The 19,762-nt window shown below is 40.6% G+C and overlaps 2 protein-coding genes across 6 annotated transcripts in view; one reads left to right on the forward strand and one right to left on the reverse strand.

The window, feature by feature from the left end:
* Positions 1-14,471, forward strand: part of FAM13C (family with sequence similarity 13 member C) — a 117,276-nt gene extending 102,805 nt beyond the window's left edge. Inside the window, exons 18-24 of the mRNA XM_069020359.1 lie at positions 466-547; positions 2,341-2,552; positions 7,162-7,245; positions 9,529-9,624; positions 10,852-11,051; positions 12,034-12,135; positions 12,911-14,471. Coding sequence (XP_068876460.1) covers positions 466-547; positions 2,341-2,552; positions 7,162-7,245; positions 9,529-9,624; positions 10,852-11,051; positions 12,034-12,135; positions 12,911-13,034 — 900 coding nt within the window. The 3' untranslated portion in view covers positions 13,035-14,471. The remainder of the gene's footprint in view (positions 1-465; positions 548-2,340; positions 2,553-7,161; positions 7,246-9,528; positions 9,625-10,851; positions 11,052-12,033; positions 12,136-12,910) is intronic.
* An 84-nt stretch (positions 14,472-14,555) lies between these two features.
* The window catches only part of PHYHIPL (phytanoyl-CoA 2-hydroxylase interacting protein like), a 128,726-nt gene continuing 123,519 nt past the window's right edge, over positions 14,556-19,762 (reverse strand). For all 5 annotated transcript variants that reach the window (XM_069019112.1, XM_069019113.1, XM_069019111.1 and 2 more), the window contains 2 exons: positions 19,404-19,521; positions 14,556-15,903 (listed from right to left, as the gene is read on the reverse strand). In XM_069019112.1, the coding sequence (XP_068875213.1) occupies positions 15,369-15,903; positions 19,404-19,521 (653 nt within the window). In that variant the 3' untranslated portion in view covers positions 14,556-15,368. The remainder of the gene's footprint in view (positions 15,904-19,403; positions 19,522-19,762) is intronic.

Consider the following 19,762-nt stretch of genomic DNA (forward strand, 5'->3'; position numbering starts at 1 on the left):
TTGATTAATTAAGCAGGTCAGTTAAAATTTTTAAAATGCTGTTTCCCAAGAGAATCCCTGTCCTAAAGCAAGGGCTTATTCCTGCAGAAGACAGAGAGCTTCAGTTACCATCCTGGAAATCACTTAGGAACTTGACTAAAATTAGGTATTTGATCAATCCTTTTGAAGTCACTGAGATTATTTATCCAATTAGTCAGAGATTGAAACGTTCATTGCTGAGTTTTTTTGGGGATCAGAGATATGACACTGAGATCCTTGTAGCACTCTGTCACAACGGGGAGAGCTAAGCCATGACAAATTAATGCCATGATCAAGCCAGATGCTCTGCATGACACTGATAGAGTGCAGTTGGAACTACGGACATTTTGTAGCACACTGGGGGTAGGGAGGGTTTTATCTGTGTGATCTTTTTACTGGCAGCTCCTTCTGTTTCTTTACATTCTTTCCATTTTCCTTTGCGTTCAGCCTTCGCATGGTGACAAGACTTCCAATCCTGAAGTTCTGAAGTGGATGAATGCTTTGGCCAAAGGTCGGAAGCAGCTCAAAGGTACATAATAGCTGGTTGTGTCCCTTTGTTGCTGAAGCTTTTGGAAGTGGGAGTGTGCCTGGAACATTTTAAAGTCAGTTTTGTAACCTCACTGCTCTGCTTATTTTTCACAGTGCGCGGCAATAAGTGTCCCAATGGCAACAAAGATATTATGTGATATGACTTACCTTGATTCCTGAAAGCAGGGATTAAAGTGAGCCAGTTCAGCCTTCATACCAAGGCTAGAAAGGGGAAGGGGGAAAAGCCATCGTCTCTCCCTCATCACTACAAACATTCATGCAAAGGGTGATGCTATTCTGTCTACTTTTATGAGAGTCTGAAACACAGAAAAGTTTCCTTGTAATAGCACAAATGTAGGTGCAAATCTTTCTTTAAAACTGAGGATACACATTTTTAAGGATTTTATTGATTTTGATCATAAAACCAGATCTTTCCTTGATATTAAATTTGGCCTTGAGGGTCAGGTTTTGCCCTTGACTGTCTTCATACCAGTCCATTAACGTCTGTGGGTGTGTTACATGCTTTCCCTTGGGGAGTCTGTAGCCAAGACTGATTGATTATTTTTAAAGGCTATTTATAATTTATCTAAATTTTTTTTTGCCCTGTTATAAATGGATTCTCACTACTAAATAAATTGTAGTATTATCTTTCATCTCTGTTCTGGATACAGCTAATAATGTCGATATAGAGGATGTGATTGTGGTAAATAAAGAAATAGAAACCCATCTTTCAGTAAATTTCTTCTGGAAAGTTCTCCCTTGAGTACTATCCTGTATGATTACTAGATGAAGATGATGATTATTATTACTACAAGTATTATTTCCCCTTGAACTCTGAGTTGCAAATTGAGGAAGGGCAAATGAGACGAAATGGCCAATACACATGGTTACATTTCTGAAAATTATATCTCTGACTCAACCATTGCTTCTCCTATCCAGAGGGTCTGGCTTTCATAGATCAGCCTCACCTTCACACCCCAAATGCCTCAATCCTGTGACAACCCTTGATTTTTATTATCCTGAATAATGGCACTGCTTTCAAGTGAAGCCAGATCCATGAGGTTCACATGACAAGTACAATTGCAATGGAAAACACTCAGATGCTTGTAGGTCCTTCTTCAAGTATGCAAACTCTATGGGTTTACTAAAAATTACTGGTTTTCACCCAAAACTGGCCTATATCCTCAGACTGTCACAGCTAAAAAATTATGTTACTGTTTCTGCATGGATTCCAACAAATTTAACACAGTTGGAGACATCAATCTCCTGCCTTGCCCAAGGTCCTTCACCAGACAGGCGTATGCTTGGAACAAAGTCTGGTTTTATGGGAGCTAATTCAGATTTTAATTCAATTTCCTTGTTGCTCTGTGCAGGTCCCTGGAGCTCCAGGGGCTTTGGCTGGGTGTCAAGTTAATACAGTCACACACTTTATCACATCCAGGCAGGCGGCTGACTGGGAAGCTTCTGTCTTCTGCTGGGGTGCTCAGGTGCTCTTCTGCCAAGGAAAGTCATTTAAGAAAGTGGCTGCTTCTCCTTGTGAGGACCACTTGAGCAACCTGGCTGGCATGGCAGTGTGGCCTCTGGAAGGGGAAGGGACAGTTTAAATTGCTCTAGGGAGCAAAAGATGTTACATGCTAAAGTGAGGCAGAATTACTTTCCTACATGCGTGTGGTACGATAATAATTGTGTGCAAGAAGCAGGAAAGTTTTGGTGTGTTTTTTCCTAGTAGTGTCAGAGGAAACTGCTTTGCAAACATTTCTATTCTATTTATTTGCCATGCAATTTGCCTTTCAGAGCTGAAACTCAGAATGTCAGAAGAGCAAAACTGTACCTCCACAGCGCCCCAAAGAAACGAGCACTGTGAAAGCAGTGGGACCTCTAAAGAGGCTGGCACACTGGAGGCCACAAGCATTGAACCAGCTCCCTCCGTGGAGGAAACCATGGACAGTGTGTTGAGACGACTGAAGGAGAAAAGGCAACACTTCAACCTTCCTGAGACTATTAAGGTATTTAAGAAGCATGGCTGTTCCCTCAGAACTCTCTCAGCTGAGGCAGATATTGGTGTGTGGCTGGCTCAGGGTGTGCACATCCTCTGTCTGCTGGCACTGCAGTGCATTTTCTCTGTGGTGAGGTGGGAGCTCTAGTGCAGCTTCCTGAAGTGACTCTTCTGAGAAGAGTTGCTCAGGTGCAGAGGTGCAGAAGGCTTTTTCAAGCAGTGCTAATCATTTTTTGCTCAGAGATGCACATGTGAAACTGTTTGCCAGGCACTGCTGGACCCTTCCAGCAGTGTGAGAGACTTGAGGCTGTGTGCCCAGAACTGCATATCCTGGTGTACTGAAGATGGTGACAGCACAGGCACCCTGAGCCCACAGAAACTGTGCAACTAAAAACATTCCTGAAGGTGTTTTGATGACAAAGGTCCCCTCTCAGCTGAGAAATGCTAAAGCCTCTGCACAGTCAGTAGCATGCACTGAGGTGACAGGGTCAGCACAACCACCCAGACTGCTTTGCTCTCCTGACCTTGTAAGTTTGTGCTGATCCTGCCTCTGCTCTTCCACATTCTCAATTTCTTTTCTGAATGTAGGAGTAATATTCCATGAAACATGATTGCTTGGCTGGGAAATTAGTTTTTGTTTTAAAATTAGTACATATATTAAAATTTAGCTGTGCCTTCACATTCCTGGCACACTATAGGCTTCTCTAAAACAATACATACCCCCCAAACCCCCACTTTTCAGGGGGCTGTTTTTGCTGTTGATGATGTTGCTGTCCTGATGCCATTACAGCCAAGCAAGACAATAAATTCTGCCCTCAAAGGTACCTAAAATCCAAATGTTGACAGTAAGGTCTAGACTTTGGCTGGTGAATGAAAAAGGGGAAGGGGTAAGAGGGTGAAGAATTAAATGCTAAACTATGTGAGAACTAAGAAATTATTCAGAGTGGATTTCAGTAGCAGAGCGTACCCAGCAGAGATACTTTTTAATTTTTGTTTTGCTTCTATTCTTGGTTCTTAAACAACTAGTTGCTATATAAAAACCAGGACTGTGCATAACAATGCCATGCTTCTCAGATCTTGAGCTCTGCATACATGACTGATTTTTCAATTGTTTCTTTTTATATGCTACTTTTTTATAAAGAAAAATTAAATGGAAAAAGAGTTTCATAACCAGAAAACAAAAAAAGGCAACAAAACCCTGCTGTTCTGCATATAGTTCTAAAATACCAACAGTGCAGACTGTAGGATAATATTTTCAGTCATTAATTTTTTTTATTAATGGAGTGAGATCAGATGACACCAAAACAGATGCCTGTGAGGAAATCCTGTCCAAAAAACTTTCTTATAAAAGTAAGTTGGGTGTGGGTATCTGTCCCACTCATTTTTCAATTTTTTGGACTTCTGATTTTCCAAGAAAACCTTCTAAATCTGTGATATAGCAGTGCTCACTTGAAATGTTCTCACAAACAATGAAGCAATGTAAATTAAATGTTTGCACATGACAATTTTTTTTTTTTTTTAAATCTTATTAATTTTCTTCTTGTTTTCTTGTGGAGAGAACTTGTGTTGTGAAAACTATCTGTTAGCAAAGGTGCTTGGTAACAGTTATCCAAAAGTGCTGGGGAACAGAGGCTTGAGCAGGAATAACATGAAATCAATTTGATCTATTTCAAAATGATATATTTTAGTAGCTCCCTAAGCATAACATTAAAAAGATTGGATTTTGATTATGAGTCATCCTGGACTTTTGGGGGAGGTGAGATTTGTGGCACTAACGATGTGAAATGAATCAAGGATATCTGTGGTAACAGCAAAGATCAAAGGCTTCATTTCAGCTACAAACAACTTTGTTGTTACTGTAGATATATTTTATGTGCAGCATTTTGTTTTCTATATAACATTTAGATCCTGCACTAGAATCTGAGCTAGATTAAGAGTAAGCTAAATAGCAGCTAAACGTTTCTTTTTTGATATTTAGTTATTTTGAGCAAAGATAGCATTTCCATAACAGCCTGCCAAGTTCTCCCCTGAAGGTCACTGTGGAAAGCCTCTAAAGCCTTGCTGAAACACAAATGAGAGAATGTGTGTCCTTAGAAAGGGGCAGAGTAAAATCCCAGTATGTCTAAAAGAGCACAAACCACAAGATCTGAATAGGAAACAGCAGAATGTGGTTTCCAGAACAAAACACCCCTCTTGCAAACAAGCCTGTGAGTAAAGGTATTGAATGAGAAGGCACAGAGAAAATTGGGGTTGGCCTGTGAGTGGCTCAGTAACCCACAAAGGAGTGAGCACCTGTTACACCTGTTTGTGTCACTAGTTCCTTGTGCAGGGAGATGGTGATTTATGTAATAGCTCACCTTGGGTTTAGGTACAAGGCTTTAGGAAAAAATAAAGATTAAGAGCACGAATGTAGGAGTTAAGAGACGCAAGGCAAATAAACACACTTCGAATCGTATTACTCAAAAAGGTGCACCAAATCCCCCAAAAAACAAACCCAAGACCCAACTCCCAACTTTGAATCCAATCCGGGTGTTCGGTGGCTGGGGCTGTGATTGCTGCCTCAGTGCCCGGGGGGGCAGCAGCTCTGTGGTGCAGCAGCTCTGTGGTGCCCAGCTCTGGCTCACCAGCCCTTCCCAGCGGGGTAGGCTCGGAGAGGGCCTGACCTCGGCTGGCGGGAACTGGCACCGCTCTATGGAGGTGTCATGTCACTCGTCGCCTTTCTTTAAACTTTTTCTTTCTAATTTTGTGTTAAATGCTGCTTTGTAATGAGCCACCACACATCCCCTAGTGGCAGACTAAGGCCCTGGGAACCTGACTCTGTGCCTGCATGGAAACAAAGCGCTGCCTTTGACAGGGTCCAGGCAGGCCCAGCCCTCACTGGACTGTCTGTTCTTCTGTCCCCAGAGTTTGTATTTTCTGTCTGGAAAAACAGCACTGAGCTTGAAGGCATAAGCATGCAGGGAACAGAACAGACTAGTAAAGGAGATAACTGTATACAGCATTTTGTGTGCCTCTGTTCCAAGTTATGAAAACCGAACTACTACCTTATCTTTAGGTGAAGTCCCCCTTTTCTTTCTTCATATGTGGCAAACAACTTTTGCCTTCTGTTTGAATGTTTGCAGCCTGTCCCCCAAGGCTTTTCTCAGACTGGTTCCCTTTATGTATCTGTTTTCTCATCACTGACCCACTTCACTTCATCTTCTCCTTGGCTATGAAGCAGTGTTTCTATTTAATTATCATTGAATCTCCTGCTGCTGTATGTAGCCTACAGTCCTAAGATGTCTCAGACAATTCTGTTTGTGACTCCAGCTGCCTTCTCTGATTTTGAAATTATCAGCTATTTCAAACGTAGCTGAATACCAACCTGTCTTGAGATTGCTAATAAAAGGAGCTAATGAAATAGGCTCAAATGCTAAGCCCTGCTGAGATCATTTCTCTTGTGTAAAATCAATATTAATGATCACCCCATTTCTTCCTAACCATTCAGCTGCTCCAGGCTTAATAGTTTTTGAAAGAATTAACCTTGTATTAATTGCAGAACTAACAATAAATAAACAAATCAGCTAATTTATAATACTCCTGCATTCTAGTTAGCAGCTCATCTTTTAACATGAATGACAGACGATTTTACAGTGATTAACTCATGCAGACCTTTTAGGAAAATGTGGTTAGCAGTTCTGATTAGTGGCTCTGCGCTGTTTTTGCGTTTGAGCATCAAACAAAATAGGTTTTGCTCCTCTTGAAGTTAATAGCAAGGTGCTCTAATATTAGAGGGGTGTCACCTCTTCAAGGCTCGATATATTTTTAAAAGTAGGGTCTAATTAGTAAAAGCATTTCTCCAAGTTGTCACTAAAAGCTGCCTCGTCATCAGCTTTCTGCAGAAAGGTCCCCTGTATGTGTGTGCCCCCAACTCCACGGTTCTTCACGTCACTTCATCTCCCCCACACCTCTGAACACTGGGCCCTAATTCAGGCAGCTCCATTGTGATCTGGCAGAGGCTGTGGGAAATGACATTCACTTCATGTGCTCCTTCCTTGGTGTTCTGGGCCAGGTGAAATTACGCAGGTGTCAGGAGCAGACCTTGCTGGGGAAAGGGAGGAGACAAAGACCTGTTACATGGTGTGCTCCCCACAGCAGACACCTGTACAAATACTGGTCATTCACCAACACTGAGAAATCAATGTTCTTTTGGTACCAGTGATTCATACTGCATTTTTGAACAGATATAAGCTATTTACCATGAATGGCTAGGGTTTGCATTGCTGAATCTTTCTGTTCTATATTCCTTATCAGCCAAGGCAAATCTAGCTCTCTTTCTTAATGAATAATTAAAAAGTTGAGGAATGTCCTCTCTGCATTCTTCTATGTTTCTGAGTATTTTATCTAGTATGGTGGTTGTTCTTATTTTTTGCAACTAAACATATTTAATATATACGTAATGTAATTTTGGACTCTTTTCTTGCTAAATTAATGCCAAGTCCCCCTTGACCTCAGTGCAGACAGAAATAGAATTCATTATTAATGTTTATCTGGGAAGAAGAGATTATTAAACAGATATGTACCTGTACCCATGTCATGAAATCCTGACTCACAATCTTATAAATAACTTTTTCAAATAGGATATGACAAAAAAGCAAATGGCTTTGGAAAAAATCAATCTTCAGAAATGTCTACTATATTTTGAGAGTATTCATGGACAACCTGTAAGTATGCCATGGAAAAATAGATAAATTAAAAATTATCTAACATCTCTAACCAATATTTTTGGACTGGTATATTAAATATATTTAGATGAATTTTACACAGTTAACGTAATTTTAGTTATTTCAAACTAATTTTCAGGTATAAATGTTATTTCCTGATACTGATGAATTTGGTTTATATGTCAGAAATTAAAGTAAAATAAAAAGTGGCTCTGTATCTCTCTTCATGATTGAAAAATGCAGGATTTGATGATTAAGTTGGAAGATTACATATTCACAGCAGATTTGGCTCTGCTATCATGTATGATTAGAATGCTTATCAGCTGAGGAAGGTTTTTTATATAAGGCAGCATCCGAGACATGAACTACAAAATCACATGACCTGACATATGTGTTTTGCCTTTACTACACAGCAGGACTTAAACTCTGAATTAAAATCACTTCAAGGGACTCCTTTGCTAAATGTAGGTGCAAACCAAAAAATTGCCTTCGTTGGTGAGATGATGATTTGAAAATTTGTCTACACAGCTGAGGAACTTCTTTTTGATATCAATGTCTGTATTCTTGTGACTGTCTCTGTTTCTGGCTAGTAGTAGTTGTGGTAGAGGAAAAGGGAACTGGACCAGCTTTTGTCCAAAAATATGTCAGCTGTTAAAATTATGATCTGATTCTGATCTCATTTTTGTTCATCTTTGGGCTTGGAATGAGAGCTGAGGGATGGAGTGAGTATATAAGAAGGGTATGAAGAACTTATACTTCCTAAGAAGGAAAACAAAAAAGAAATTATTAGTGCTATGTAGAGGTAAGAGACTTGATTCAGAGATAGAATACCAAGGGCACCTTTGTAGCACAGGGTTCAGAGAGGATGTTTTTTCTCAGGGCTGAAGCAGCTCTCTAACAGCAGCATTGAAACACAGTGGAGTGTGCTGGGGCTGATACGTGCCCAGCTGATGTCTGGTGTGGCTCAGCACCATCTTTATCCAGATTTACCTGAACAAGGTCAGACAGAGGCCACTGACCAGGTTTAAAGCAAAACCCAATCTATTCTGGCTTGTTTGGCGTTCCCTGGAGCCCTTACATGAAGTAGTTAAATGGAACATGATGCCTGGGGAAGAGAAGTGGCCTGGCTGGAATGGGCAAGCCCTAACACTCCGCAGTGAAGTGTGGCTCTAGAAGTGCTCATGAAGCACTCCATCAGCCAGACGTGCAGTATCACCACTCTGGGTTTGCCTACTGTCCCCCTTGCTCCTGCTCACCAGGCATTTGTCTGTCTGAGCAGCTCTGGGCTATTGTCTGTGCCATCAGTATGTGTCTCTTCAGACCTGCCATGTGTTCACTCATCTGAGTGGGTATACCTGGGCCTCTCTGCAGTGCCAAACATCAGTGAAATTGCACCCAGAGGGTGCTCATAGGTGTGGGAGCTGATGAGCAGGGGCTGATGGTGGACTAGTGTGCACATGACGCTGTTTGGACATTTATCAGGGAGGAAAATGTTACTTTGGCAGGGGGAGGGGTGTGGTTGGTTGCAGGGGTGTTGTCTTGCTTTCTTTTCCTTGAGGGATTTGCTATTTTTTTTTTTCCCTTAATGCAGTAAGTCAATCTAGAGCACAGCTAGTTTCCCTAAGGTTCATTTTTGTATTTTTGAACATTTGTGGCTGGACCAGGCTCTTACCACCTGATTTAAAATCATATTCTCTTCCAAATCCATGCTTCAAGTGCTCATGAAAGACTTAGAACAAAGTAAATGAGCAGATGGTAAATCCCAGCTGCGGAAGGCAGCTCTGGTGAGGAATGCACACAGCAATCCTGCATGGAGCCAGCCCCATGTGCAGGCTGCAGAGCCGTGTTCTTGGCACTCTCCATCCCACTGGGCCCATGAGTGTATTGTCCCAGGCAGGCTGAGGCACTCCTGCTGCTGTCATCACAGCTAAGGAGCTGAGCTGGCAACGCAAGGCACAGCGGCAGCGCATCTGAACTCCCACTGCTCTAGCAGCAGCCTCAGGGAGAGAATAATTTACCCTCTGCCTAGGCAGTGTGGCTCAAGAAAGTGAGGAAACCACACTGGGTATTCTCCATTAGAAAACAGATTTTCATTTTCATTTTTAGAAATTGTATGGATTAAATTACAGTTCCCATGGAATATCTATGGAAGCAAAATACACATCTGTTCATACTCTTCTAATACCTTTTTCAGTTTTACAGGAGAAATTAAGAACCTTTAAAATTTACTTTTTTTTTTTTTTTAATTTTTGAGGGCAATGTTTTGTTGTGATTTCTCTTTAGGTAACTAAGCAAGAAAAGAGTCTCATGAAGCCTCTTTATGACAGATACAGAATTATCAAGAAACTTCTTGCCGCTCCATCTTTGATCACAACAATTGTAAGTTGGAAAAATTCACCCATTGTCAAGGAAACATACAAAACACTGTGTTTGATTTGTACCTGTATGTCACTTTGGCAGCAGTAGAATTACTGATGTCCAAAAAACTGCTCATTGGCTAACACAGGGTATTGATATTTCAAACAGAGCAAATGCTCTGTAAAATGCAACTTCTGTGCATGTCAGAGGTTCCAATGTACAGCAGCAGTTTCTGAGGCACAAACTTCAGTGGGCTGGGTAAGACACCAAAGGCTGGCATTAGTTTTCCATCGTGGCAAACATCTGCAATACAGAAGGAAGCTTCTCTCTTTCCTTGAAGGACTCTGCTGCCAATATATCTAACTTCTATATCTTATCAACAGTGCTTTTATCAATTATGTAGCATTTAAATGAGATTTGTTGTACTTTAAAAATATATCAGTGTAATGGAATAGTACTGGTCTCATAGTGGGTGAAGGCAGTGGAATCCGGCTACTTGGAAGTTAATTAGCACGTCTACCAAAAATACTAATTTAATAGTAAGTGGGGCTAGGTTGATTTTAAAAATTATTTTTATTTTTTTAGATGGCAGTGTAACTTTACATTTCTTTGAAAAACCCCAGTGCAAAGCTTTACACATTTACAGATGGGTATTTAATTGAAAAATTTCTCTGAAATTCCCCTTAGTGTTACTTGTTAGGAGCTTTGCCCTATGGCGTTTTTATGTTTAAGCTTTCGTTTCAATAGCTCAAATTTTCTTCTGAGGATGGAGGAATGTGAGCAAGACACCAATATCAGTCTATTTTAGTAGTTAACGTTAGTAGCTATAAAATTGTGGAATGTCTCCCTCCAACTCTTTTTACAGCCAGAACATCTGGATACAATGCACGCTGTAGATGGTATATAAGAGGAGTGCAAGTTCCAGCCAGACTGCACTGCTTACATAAATACAGAATTTTAGTTAAATCTTTGCCATGTATAAGGGCTTTTGGGCAGACAGAAATAAGTTGTTGGCTGGAGATACTTGGGAGCAGGGCCAACTTCCATCCTTTTTACTCCTGGTAGGCAACACACAGTAACCCTGTGACCCCAGGACTGCTTTCATGAACAACCTCAAGTAGACCTGGTATAATCTGTTTCAGTGAATACATCCAGGAAGTCAGATCCTAATTCTTTATGTTGTCATACTATTAGCTGTAAGTGTTGTAATTTAAACAATTAATTTACTAATGTTTTGCATTTCCCAAGCAGGAGGAGGAAGACTCAGATGAGGACCATTCTCAAAGCAGCCACGAGTTATCGTCTGGTCCAATGTCTTGCTTCCCTGTTGAAGAGCACCTGTGTTACTCTCAGGAGGAGAGTGAGCCTGTACATATTTCACCTCTGGATGAAAAGAAAGTTTACAGGCAGACAGCCTTGTCTATGTCCAATCTACATGAGGCAACAATGTAAGTTCTCTCTTTCTTTTCTCCAAGTGTTTTAAAACATTTAATGTAGACTTTGTAAGTGAAATATGAGCCCTATCTGTTGCATAGGAATGTTCTATACCAAAGGAGTGATTCAGTGTTTTCTTATGGGAGAGAGGAGGCAGAGGAGATTCATTGTTTGGGCAGCATACCTGTGGTTTGAGCTGTTTATTCAAAAAACTTTGTGCCAGCTCCAGGAAGAGAAAGGTAACTTGTTGAAGATTGTGCCTTCCAGTAACAGATATGTTCTCAAAGCTTAGGGGGTGGTATCTTTCTTTTGTGTTTTGATTGGGAGGTCTTAGATGCATAAATTAAGCTAACTAGAGTCTAACACAATTGAGAGTAAATAAAAATTACTTAGATTTCTATGTAACTCAACTATGTGTGCAATAGTTTGCTCACAAATAGTGGGAAGATATTTTCCGTGCATTTTATTACTATGCAAAAAAACTATGCTCCACTACCAGGAGCAAATGTCATAACAAAATCCTTTCTTTGCTTAAAATCCTTTTTCTCTGAACACTAGCTAAAACATGGCCTCCAAAAATGATGCTTCTGGGTACCACTAGCCTTTCCACTGCATCACAGTAATGATTGGGAACAGCTGCAAACAGGAGCAGGGCTTGGATGTTGACTTTAATTCAGTTACAGTATTTCCTCCTGTGAGATGCTGAGCCTGTCAACTCCATTAATTCCACAGAGAATTAAAGCCACTAGCACGACTGGCTCCTAAATGCTTCTCCTCCCCTGTAGACCAGAGTCTCTGCCTTCACTTTATTAGAAGGGCTGGAATACCAGTAAAAGGGAAGGAGCACAGCTGTGTGTGGAGTGTGGTGGAATGTCTCAGGGCTCTGGCCAGTGCCTGCCATGGCCCCAGAGCAGAAACTCTTTGCTACCCAAATCCAAGGCTTTTACAATCCTTCCAAGCAAAATGGGGCTTCATGTTCTTGTCTCTGTTTCACAGGCCCGTTCTGCTCGAACATCTCAGAGAAACAAGAGCTGATAAGAAGAGACTTCGCAAGGCTCTTCGAGAGTTTGAGGAGCAGTTCTACAAACAGACAGGAAGGTAACTCAGCAGCTCAGCAGAGCCCTCTCTTATCCCCTTTGGGTCCTGGGCAGGGGTGTTTGTCTCTGTGAGGGTGAGCCGGCCAAAGGGGCTGCACCTAAGGGCTGGAAAATACCCTGGAGCTGTCTGGTCTCTGGAGATGTCCATCTATCTCCCTGCTTAGTCCCTTCAGAATGTGGTCATCCGTGAGGGAAGCCTGGATTTGGGGATCTTTCAGGACACGCCTGCAGTGGGTATAAACCCCACCTCAGCACAGGATATTCCCTGAGCTGAAGGGAGGCTGCTAAAAGACTCTTTCTGAGGATGTCAGTCTGCAGGGAATACACTTGGCAGTTGGGCCATTTTTAAACAGGAGATTTTAAAAACAGAAGCCTCTGTTTCTTTTACCCAGAATAAATACTGGCCATTTTTCACTCTGTTTTTCCTCCTCTTCATTTAGCAGACCTTTTTTATTGAAAACTATGGAGGATATGGGCACGGGTAACAGTGGTAACTGGTAACAGTTTTCAAAGCACTGTGATGATTTCTCTGCATATTTGAGAATCAAGTAGTTATGCTTCCACAGCTGTCAAGAAAGTTGTCTGGTATATGAAAACTCAGTATTTTAAATATTATTTCTGTATATTAGAGCTTTCTGGCCCTGTCAAATTATCTTTAGTCATTTAAAGTCAGTAAAAAAAAATCCAATCCTTATCAGTTGTTGCAGAATTCATTTTTAAGACTGTTTCTCTTCTTATTCATAGAAAGTGATGGTGCTTTTATTTGCTTTTCATAGGAGTCCTCAGAAAGAAGATCGGGTGCCAATGGCTGAGGAATACTCTGAATACAAGCACACAAAAGCCAAAATCAGGCTCCTGGAGGTTCTCATCAGTAAGCATGATATTTCCAAAACGATTTGAAGTGAATGCAATGCTGTGATATTATTCTCTAGGAAAAAAAAAAAAATCCAAGCAAACAAACAAATGTAGAAAAAGAGAAAGTAATTTTACAGGTCTTGGTCTGCTGCACAATTATTTGACACACTGAGGTTTTTGATGCACTTTACCAATTATAATAGCTGGGATGAGAGAGGACAGCAATATGCAAGAATATTAAGCACGGGTGAGTGGACTATAGTATATATTTTTCCTTTTGAAAAAGCTTTGGAGTGCACTGTGAGAATGTTAAGAAATTAAAAGGACATTGAAGTAACGTAGATTCTCAGTTTTACCTGCTCCAAAAATGTGAGGAAGTGCTCTACAGGTTTTTAGTACTTCTTAGTACATGATAATGTGCTACACTTCGTTTCCAGAATTAACATGCACTATAATTAATTAGTAATGTTGGCTGTCAAGGTCTTGATTCACTAGATTAAAAGAAATGACTTAAAGTGAGTGAAGGAAAAACTCGGAACATACTCTAGCTTTCAAGACGAAGTTGCCATTCAATTCCAGTGGCTTCAAAGAAAGGTGCACAGGAAGAACCAGTGCCAGGGCTGGGAGTAGAGCAGAGTGACGCTGCTTATGCAAGAAAAGGCCAGAACACAACAACTGCCACATGGAACTATTTTATGTTTTAGAAATGAGAGAAAGTGCTTGATTAAATGAAATAGCTACAGGTTGCTGAGAAGAGATAGAACAGAGTACTGGCTGCTGTCCTGTTCAGTTGTTCGCAGGACCTGGCTCACAGAACTTAAAAGTCAGTAAATAGATCAACTACATGCTAGTTTTGATTTCTCTATTAACCTTTGCACTTTGGTTTGCCTGACGCTATAACATTCGCTTCTCTAACTACCAAAGCTCGTTTAGGCGCATGCACTTTGTAAAATGTTGAAGTACTTCTTGTGTTATAAATTGCCACATATATATATAAAACCAGGACTAGATTACTGCATTATGCTAAGATATTTTGGATAGATGAAGTACATGGTATATAAGTGAGTGTCACAGTTATCTGATGAGGACTGCTAAACTTCTTGTTTACTGAAAATAAGGTTATAAATAGTTATTTTTCCATTGAAATTACGCATCTTTCTTAACTTTCAGAGCACCACACTTCGTAATATTAAGGAGAATTGTCACTGTTTGTGATAGGCCATTGGTGTGAAAAGTGGACTAGTAATACAAGGATTATCAGCAGGTTTTGTACTAGAAATGAAAAGCAGGGATTCTGGGAAATACCTAGCCCAGACAGAAAGGAGGGAAGAATTACTTAGAGAAAAAAAAAAAGGGAGTGGAACCAGTTGAATCATGTTTAGTGTTTTGCTCTACCTGCCATTTTGTATTGACCACATAGTATAAGGAACCTGTTTTCTATCTTGGTAAGAAGATTTTGATTTTATAAAGCCTATTATGTACCAACCATGTTTGTATTTATGTAGTATGTAATGGCATGATTTGGAAGATGTACACATCTTCAAGTAGTTTGGAGGAAAAAATATGAACACTAAAAAAAGGAATTTTTTATTTTGCAGCTATTTGTTGTTTCAGTGTACTGACTTAATAATTTATAACTTAACTTTTATGAATCAGAAATGGTCTTCATAAATCTGTTTTAATTAAAGTCATCTAGAGCAACAGGAACAGATACAGAGCTATTTGAAGTTTACAAACTACATCTTTGATAAGGGAAAATGATTTAATGACATATGTATACAATTGATATTAAAATGTAATCTATATATTCTATATGATTGTATAATATTTTATACAATGGTACAAATAAAATATTTTTCTATTATATTCATTATGTCAAGACACAGTTTCTGTTTTCAGTTAGCTAATATAAATAACATAAATAACACTGTCAAACAACACGTTGGAAGTGCTGACATTTCTAGGCTCTGAAATTCAAATCATGCTGCAATTACAACCTTTCATGCTCTTCAGTTATCCCAGTACTTGTTCAGTAGTTAAAATGAATGCATATTTAAACACCATTTATAAGCCGTTATTTTTATTTCGCTAAAGCAGTTTATATAGGATTTTGTTATGTTTGGCAAGAAACAGAAAACAATTTTTGCAGCATCTAGGTATAAATGGTTGCCAGAAAGAAATCCTGGATTTCTAATCATTTAAAGCATTGGGGGAACAGAAGGGAAAGAGGGAGAGAAGAAGTACTAAGAAGGCTATTGGAGATTTTGAAGACTGGTGGTTGCTTTTGGTGACAGCGGCATGTGCATGCTTCCGACAGAACCCTCTGACTATGGAAATGGGCAACAGAGGTTTGAAGGCTCCTAAGGAATGAGGGAAGTTTTAGCGTCCAACACTGATATTGCAGGTCTTGCAGCTGGGATCTTTCTTTGCATTTGCAGTAGACAAACTCATTAGTTGGTGACCAGTAATTTCTGCAACTGTGCCAAGGGAGAGATCCACAGGATCAGTGTAAATTACTTCCAAAATAACATCCTGGGCATGATGGTAAACCATGACCCCGTCTTCTTCATCACAGGTCAGAAATTTGTTATCTTTTATGTTTAGCTGAGGAAGGCGCTGCTTACAGAACTCGTCTCCTGGTGACCCCACGGGGGCGATCACGAGGATGACGTAGTGGTAGGCTGTGTACATGCAGTAGAAGTCTCCAAAGTACAAGTTAGTATTTGGGTTGAAGAGTTTTTCAGCTGCAATCTCATACCTGTATCTTCCATAGGGTGAATCTTGGGGTGGCTTCCCAGTGTTAAACTCAGTGTTGCAGCTAAAGAAGATGCCTTCCAGCTTCCCACTGATTGGAGAGCCATGGCTGCCACTGTTATCCTTAACAGAGGGCTGCATAGCATTCCCATGATGCTCTCTACAAATGAAGGACTGGTATTGATTATTTTGTAACACATGGTAAAGAATAAGTGGGAAGTTAGGACATCATGCTGTTTGGAAATAGGACTGGAGGGACACAAAGGAAACCCATTAAACTGAAGGCTGTGGTTAGTGTCATGGTCTTAGGACCAAGAAAATCAAGTGACATCAGACTTGGGAAGAGTGAGAATCACTCCTGCTCAAGGGGAAAATCTGCTTTTCTAGGCTGCCTTCTCTGTCAGCTGTCTGGGTATTTCATGCAGGCGAAAAAAAGCACAAACAAAAAAGCCCCCAAACCACAAATATCTTTAATTAGCTGATTTGTTCAGTCTTACACTACATTTCTAACAATAAACATATGTTGAATATTGCAAGTCAGTCTCCGTATGTTGAATATACTGTTTGTTAATATATATTTTTAGCATAGGCAGTATATAGCTCATGTAAACAACTGCCAGTGAAAGTTATTTCTGAAGGATGCTTTTTAGAGAGATAATAGGAAGGAATGTACTGTCTGCCACTGTCTTTTTTCTCCTCAAATGATCATTTCAATTCTAATTGGTCTACTGCTGACTTCAATCAGAGCAGAGCTGGGACCAGAGAATTAGGCAATTTGGTTAGTTTCCACTTTGGTTGCTATCCAGCTTCTGCAGTCACTAATCCTAAGGGGAAAGAAAGACTAACTTTTTTTTTTTTTTGCAAACTTAGCTCAATTTCATTCCACTGAAAGGAAGTGTACAATGTACAAGTGAATTTTAAAACCCCAAATCCCAAAGTGCACTCAGCAGCATTAGACTGCTAAATTTAGGAGAACACTCCAAAACACCCTATCTAATCCTCCTTAGCACCTGAGATTCTACGTATAGCAGGGCGTTCCCCAGGACTTGTGCCCCACACATCTCTGGAAGTGCCCCAGTGGCAGCTTTGGCTCTCTTTGCACCTGCAACCACATGATACCCGAAAGGCAACCATCCCCTTTTGTAAGTCCTGCAAACACCGTATTTGCTAGGCACCCTTAGAACAATGCCTTTAAACTCACTGACGTAACAGACTACAAATGCATGAGGCTGTGGGGCTGGAGATTCTTATATCCCCCTCTTGCTTTGCTTTTACCTTTTTTTTTTTTTCTTTTTTTCCTTATTTCCTTCTTTTAGGAGAGGGGAAACTACCCAAGAAAGACTGTTCTCTCTCTGCTTTTAACTTGCACCAGGTCCATGCAAAATGGTGCTGTGTGGAAGAAGGTTTTGCTTGGTTAAAATGCGAGGTAGCAGTCAAAGCAAACAAACTCAGTGTGTGCGTACAAAACAGCTCTAAATCAACTCAGTAATATCTCCAACTGTGATTATTTTTTTTCATTATTCGTAATCTCCTCAGCAGCATATCTTTATTTTACTCTAAGATACATTTCAAAAGTTTTCTGGGCCATTCAAATACTACCTAGTTATTGCCTCAAGCCCTATATCATATGCCATTGATTGGAGTGGGGGGTATAATCAGTATTTTATGACTGAAGAGATTACTAGGGAGAGAAAAACAAAAAAAAAAAAAAAAAAAGAAAAAAAGAAAAAAAGAAAAAAGTTGAATGAGCTTAAATAACCACCTGAAACCTCTGCAAACTGAAAAGTCAGGCTTCCTTCGGAGAAAGTCAGTTCCATTTCTGTGGCAAGATACTGACATCCAGTGGCCAATTAGGCTAATTATAGGTCACCCTTTCAGGGGATCTGAGCTGCTTTGTGGCACTCCCAGCCCTGGTATGCTGTGGTGACACGAACACCCCTTCTGAGCTCACATCTCAAACTCTCCATTTAGGGGCTGCTCCTTTAGCACCGGGAACAGCTGCCTGCATGCCGGTGCTACCAGAGCTTTTCCAGGCTGGGTACTAGTGATGACACCACAGAGACCATTGGCAGGCATGCTGACAAGGAATTTTCCCTAATAGGAAGCATGTGGTTAGGGTGTTTAACATAACATGCAGAAGGGTGTTTTGTGGAAGGATTACCCCTTGTGACTGTATTAGCCAATTTCCAATCAAAAGAGGTAACCACCAGCCAGTTACTGGTAGTGTAGCTTCCCACTGGCCTGGTAAAACACAGCTTTTTGCCTCCAGCTCACTGAAACAAACTCATCTCTATTGGTGTCAAACCAAGAAAGACCTTAACAGGAAGAAGGGGAAAAGATACAGTGCGCAATCAATTAGAGTCACATTTGGCAGAACAAAGCTAAACCCACAGCTATAAATGCACCTCAGTGGCAATTTTCAGCACTAATGAACACAAAGGCAGATGCACTATGATTATACAGCTGAAAACAAAGCAACAAGAGAATCAAAACAGCACAGGAATTTCCCTTCTGTGGTATGTGGTATCTAGCCCAGGATGGCAGCAGTGGTTTATGAAGTCCTCAAAGAGCCTCAACAACTGCAATTCATTCTCTACCTCCACTGAGTTTTGCACTCACTTGTTTGAGTTTTTGTCACTATGTGCAATAAAATAATCCTTCCAAAACACAGAAGGGGAAGAGCAAGCCCATGCTCTGCAATATACAATACACTCTTGGAATAAATCAGATACCCGTGAGTACAAAGTAGGAATGTTGCCAAGGGTGGTGGAGTCTGTTCTTTGAAGCTGAATTGCCTGGAGTTGTTTTAAAACCTTTCCATTCTAGGCAGGTACTAGTGTGACACTCACAGAAAACTGAAATTACACGGCCCAGCTGGAGCCCCATCTCCTGATGAATATTAAAGAAGGATAGTCAGTGCTGCAGCCTTCCAACACACTGCTTACCTCTCATCCATGTTCTTCTAACAGGGGAAGGTTACCCTGTGTGGCTGCTCCTGCTCACTCAACACATGAGCTTTGACTCCTATCAAAAAGTCTGCTTTTCTCTTGTACTGACACTTCTGGCTGTGTGTGGGAGGGCACACTGGGTCTCCAACAGGAACAGGGAACCTACCTCCAGCTATCCTGTTTTTTCATTCCAACTGAAGCATGGTGTTGCAAACCTGTCTAAACATCACTCCCTCTCCCTCCTCCCATGATCTATAAATTAACATTCAGATTGCAAAGTCTATATAATTGCATTTGGCTATGGAAATGAGATGGTTGTACGTGGAGAGCAAATATTTGAGATGGAACTCTTACATGCAGGCAAATGCCTATGCACACCATTGTACACTCTCACTGTCAAGTCACCTCACTCTCAATTTCTCAGTACAATAGAAATATTTGGCTACTAAACTATCCATTATGATTGCAGATACTTTAATCAGGCTGGAGGCCCTATGAGTACCTCAGTTTCTGCTTCAAAACACAGACTTTTTTTGCCTAATGGAAGTTCTGCGTTAAGCAAGGTGAAAGAAATGAGTTGTATTTTATTCTTTGCTTTCTGAATGGGCTATAAAGCATACAGACATTCTGCCCTAGCTTTAGCACAGCTGTCTCCATTTACCTATTTTCATTACTCCTCTAATTTGCCAAAGGACTATGTTTAGTTTCTTACCTGATATAATCAAAGTATTCTTTGTGCTGATTCCGATAAAAAACAGACAGTTTGAGCATACGGCCTGCAATCACTTCAGCTTTTTCCAATAGCTGTGTTAGGTGAACTTTTGAATAATCTGGAAAGGAAAGACAAACTGCTAGCACAGGGGGCAGGAAAAACCACAACACTCTCCAAAAGCCACAGAGACATGCAGACTGAAAATCAGGAACTGTGTCTTACTGAGTAATACACATCACATAATGCCCCCAGTTTTCAACAGTGGCAACAAGCATATCAAAGGGCAGGAGCAGGCATTTGTGATTCTCCCCACTCCTTCCCCCATGAAGACTCTGCAAGCCTACAGCAACTTTCAGCTT

This window comes from Aphelocoma coerulescens, chromosome 6 (assembly GCF_041296385.1).
Source record: "Aphelocoma coerulescens isolate FSJ_1873_10779 chromosome 6, UR_Acoe_1.0, whole genome shotgun sequence".
NCBI classification, from domain to species: Eukaryota; Metazoa; Chordata; class Aves; order Passeriformes; family Corvidae; genus Aphelocoma; species Aphelocoma coerulescens.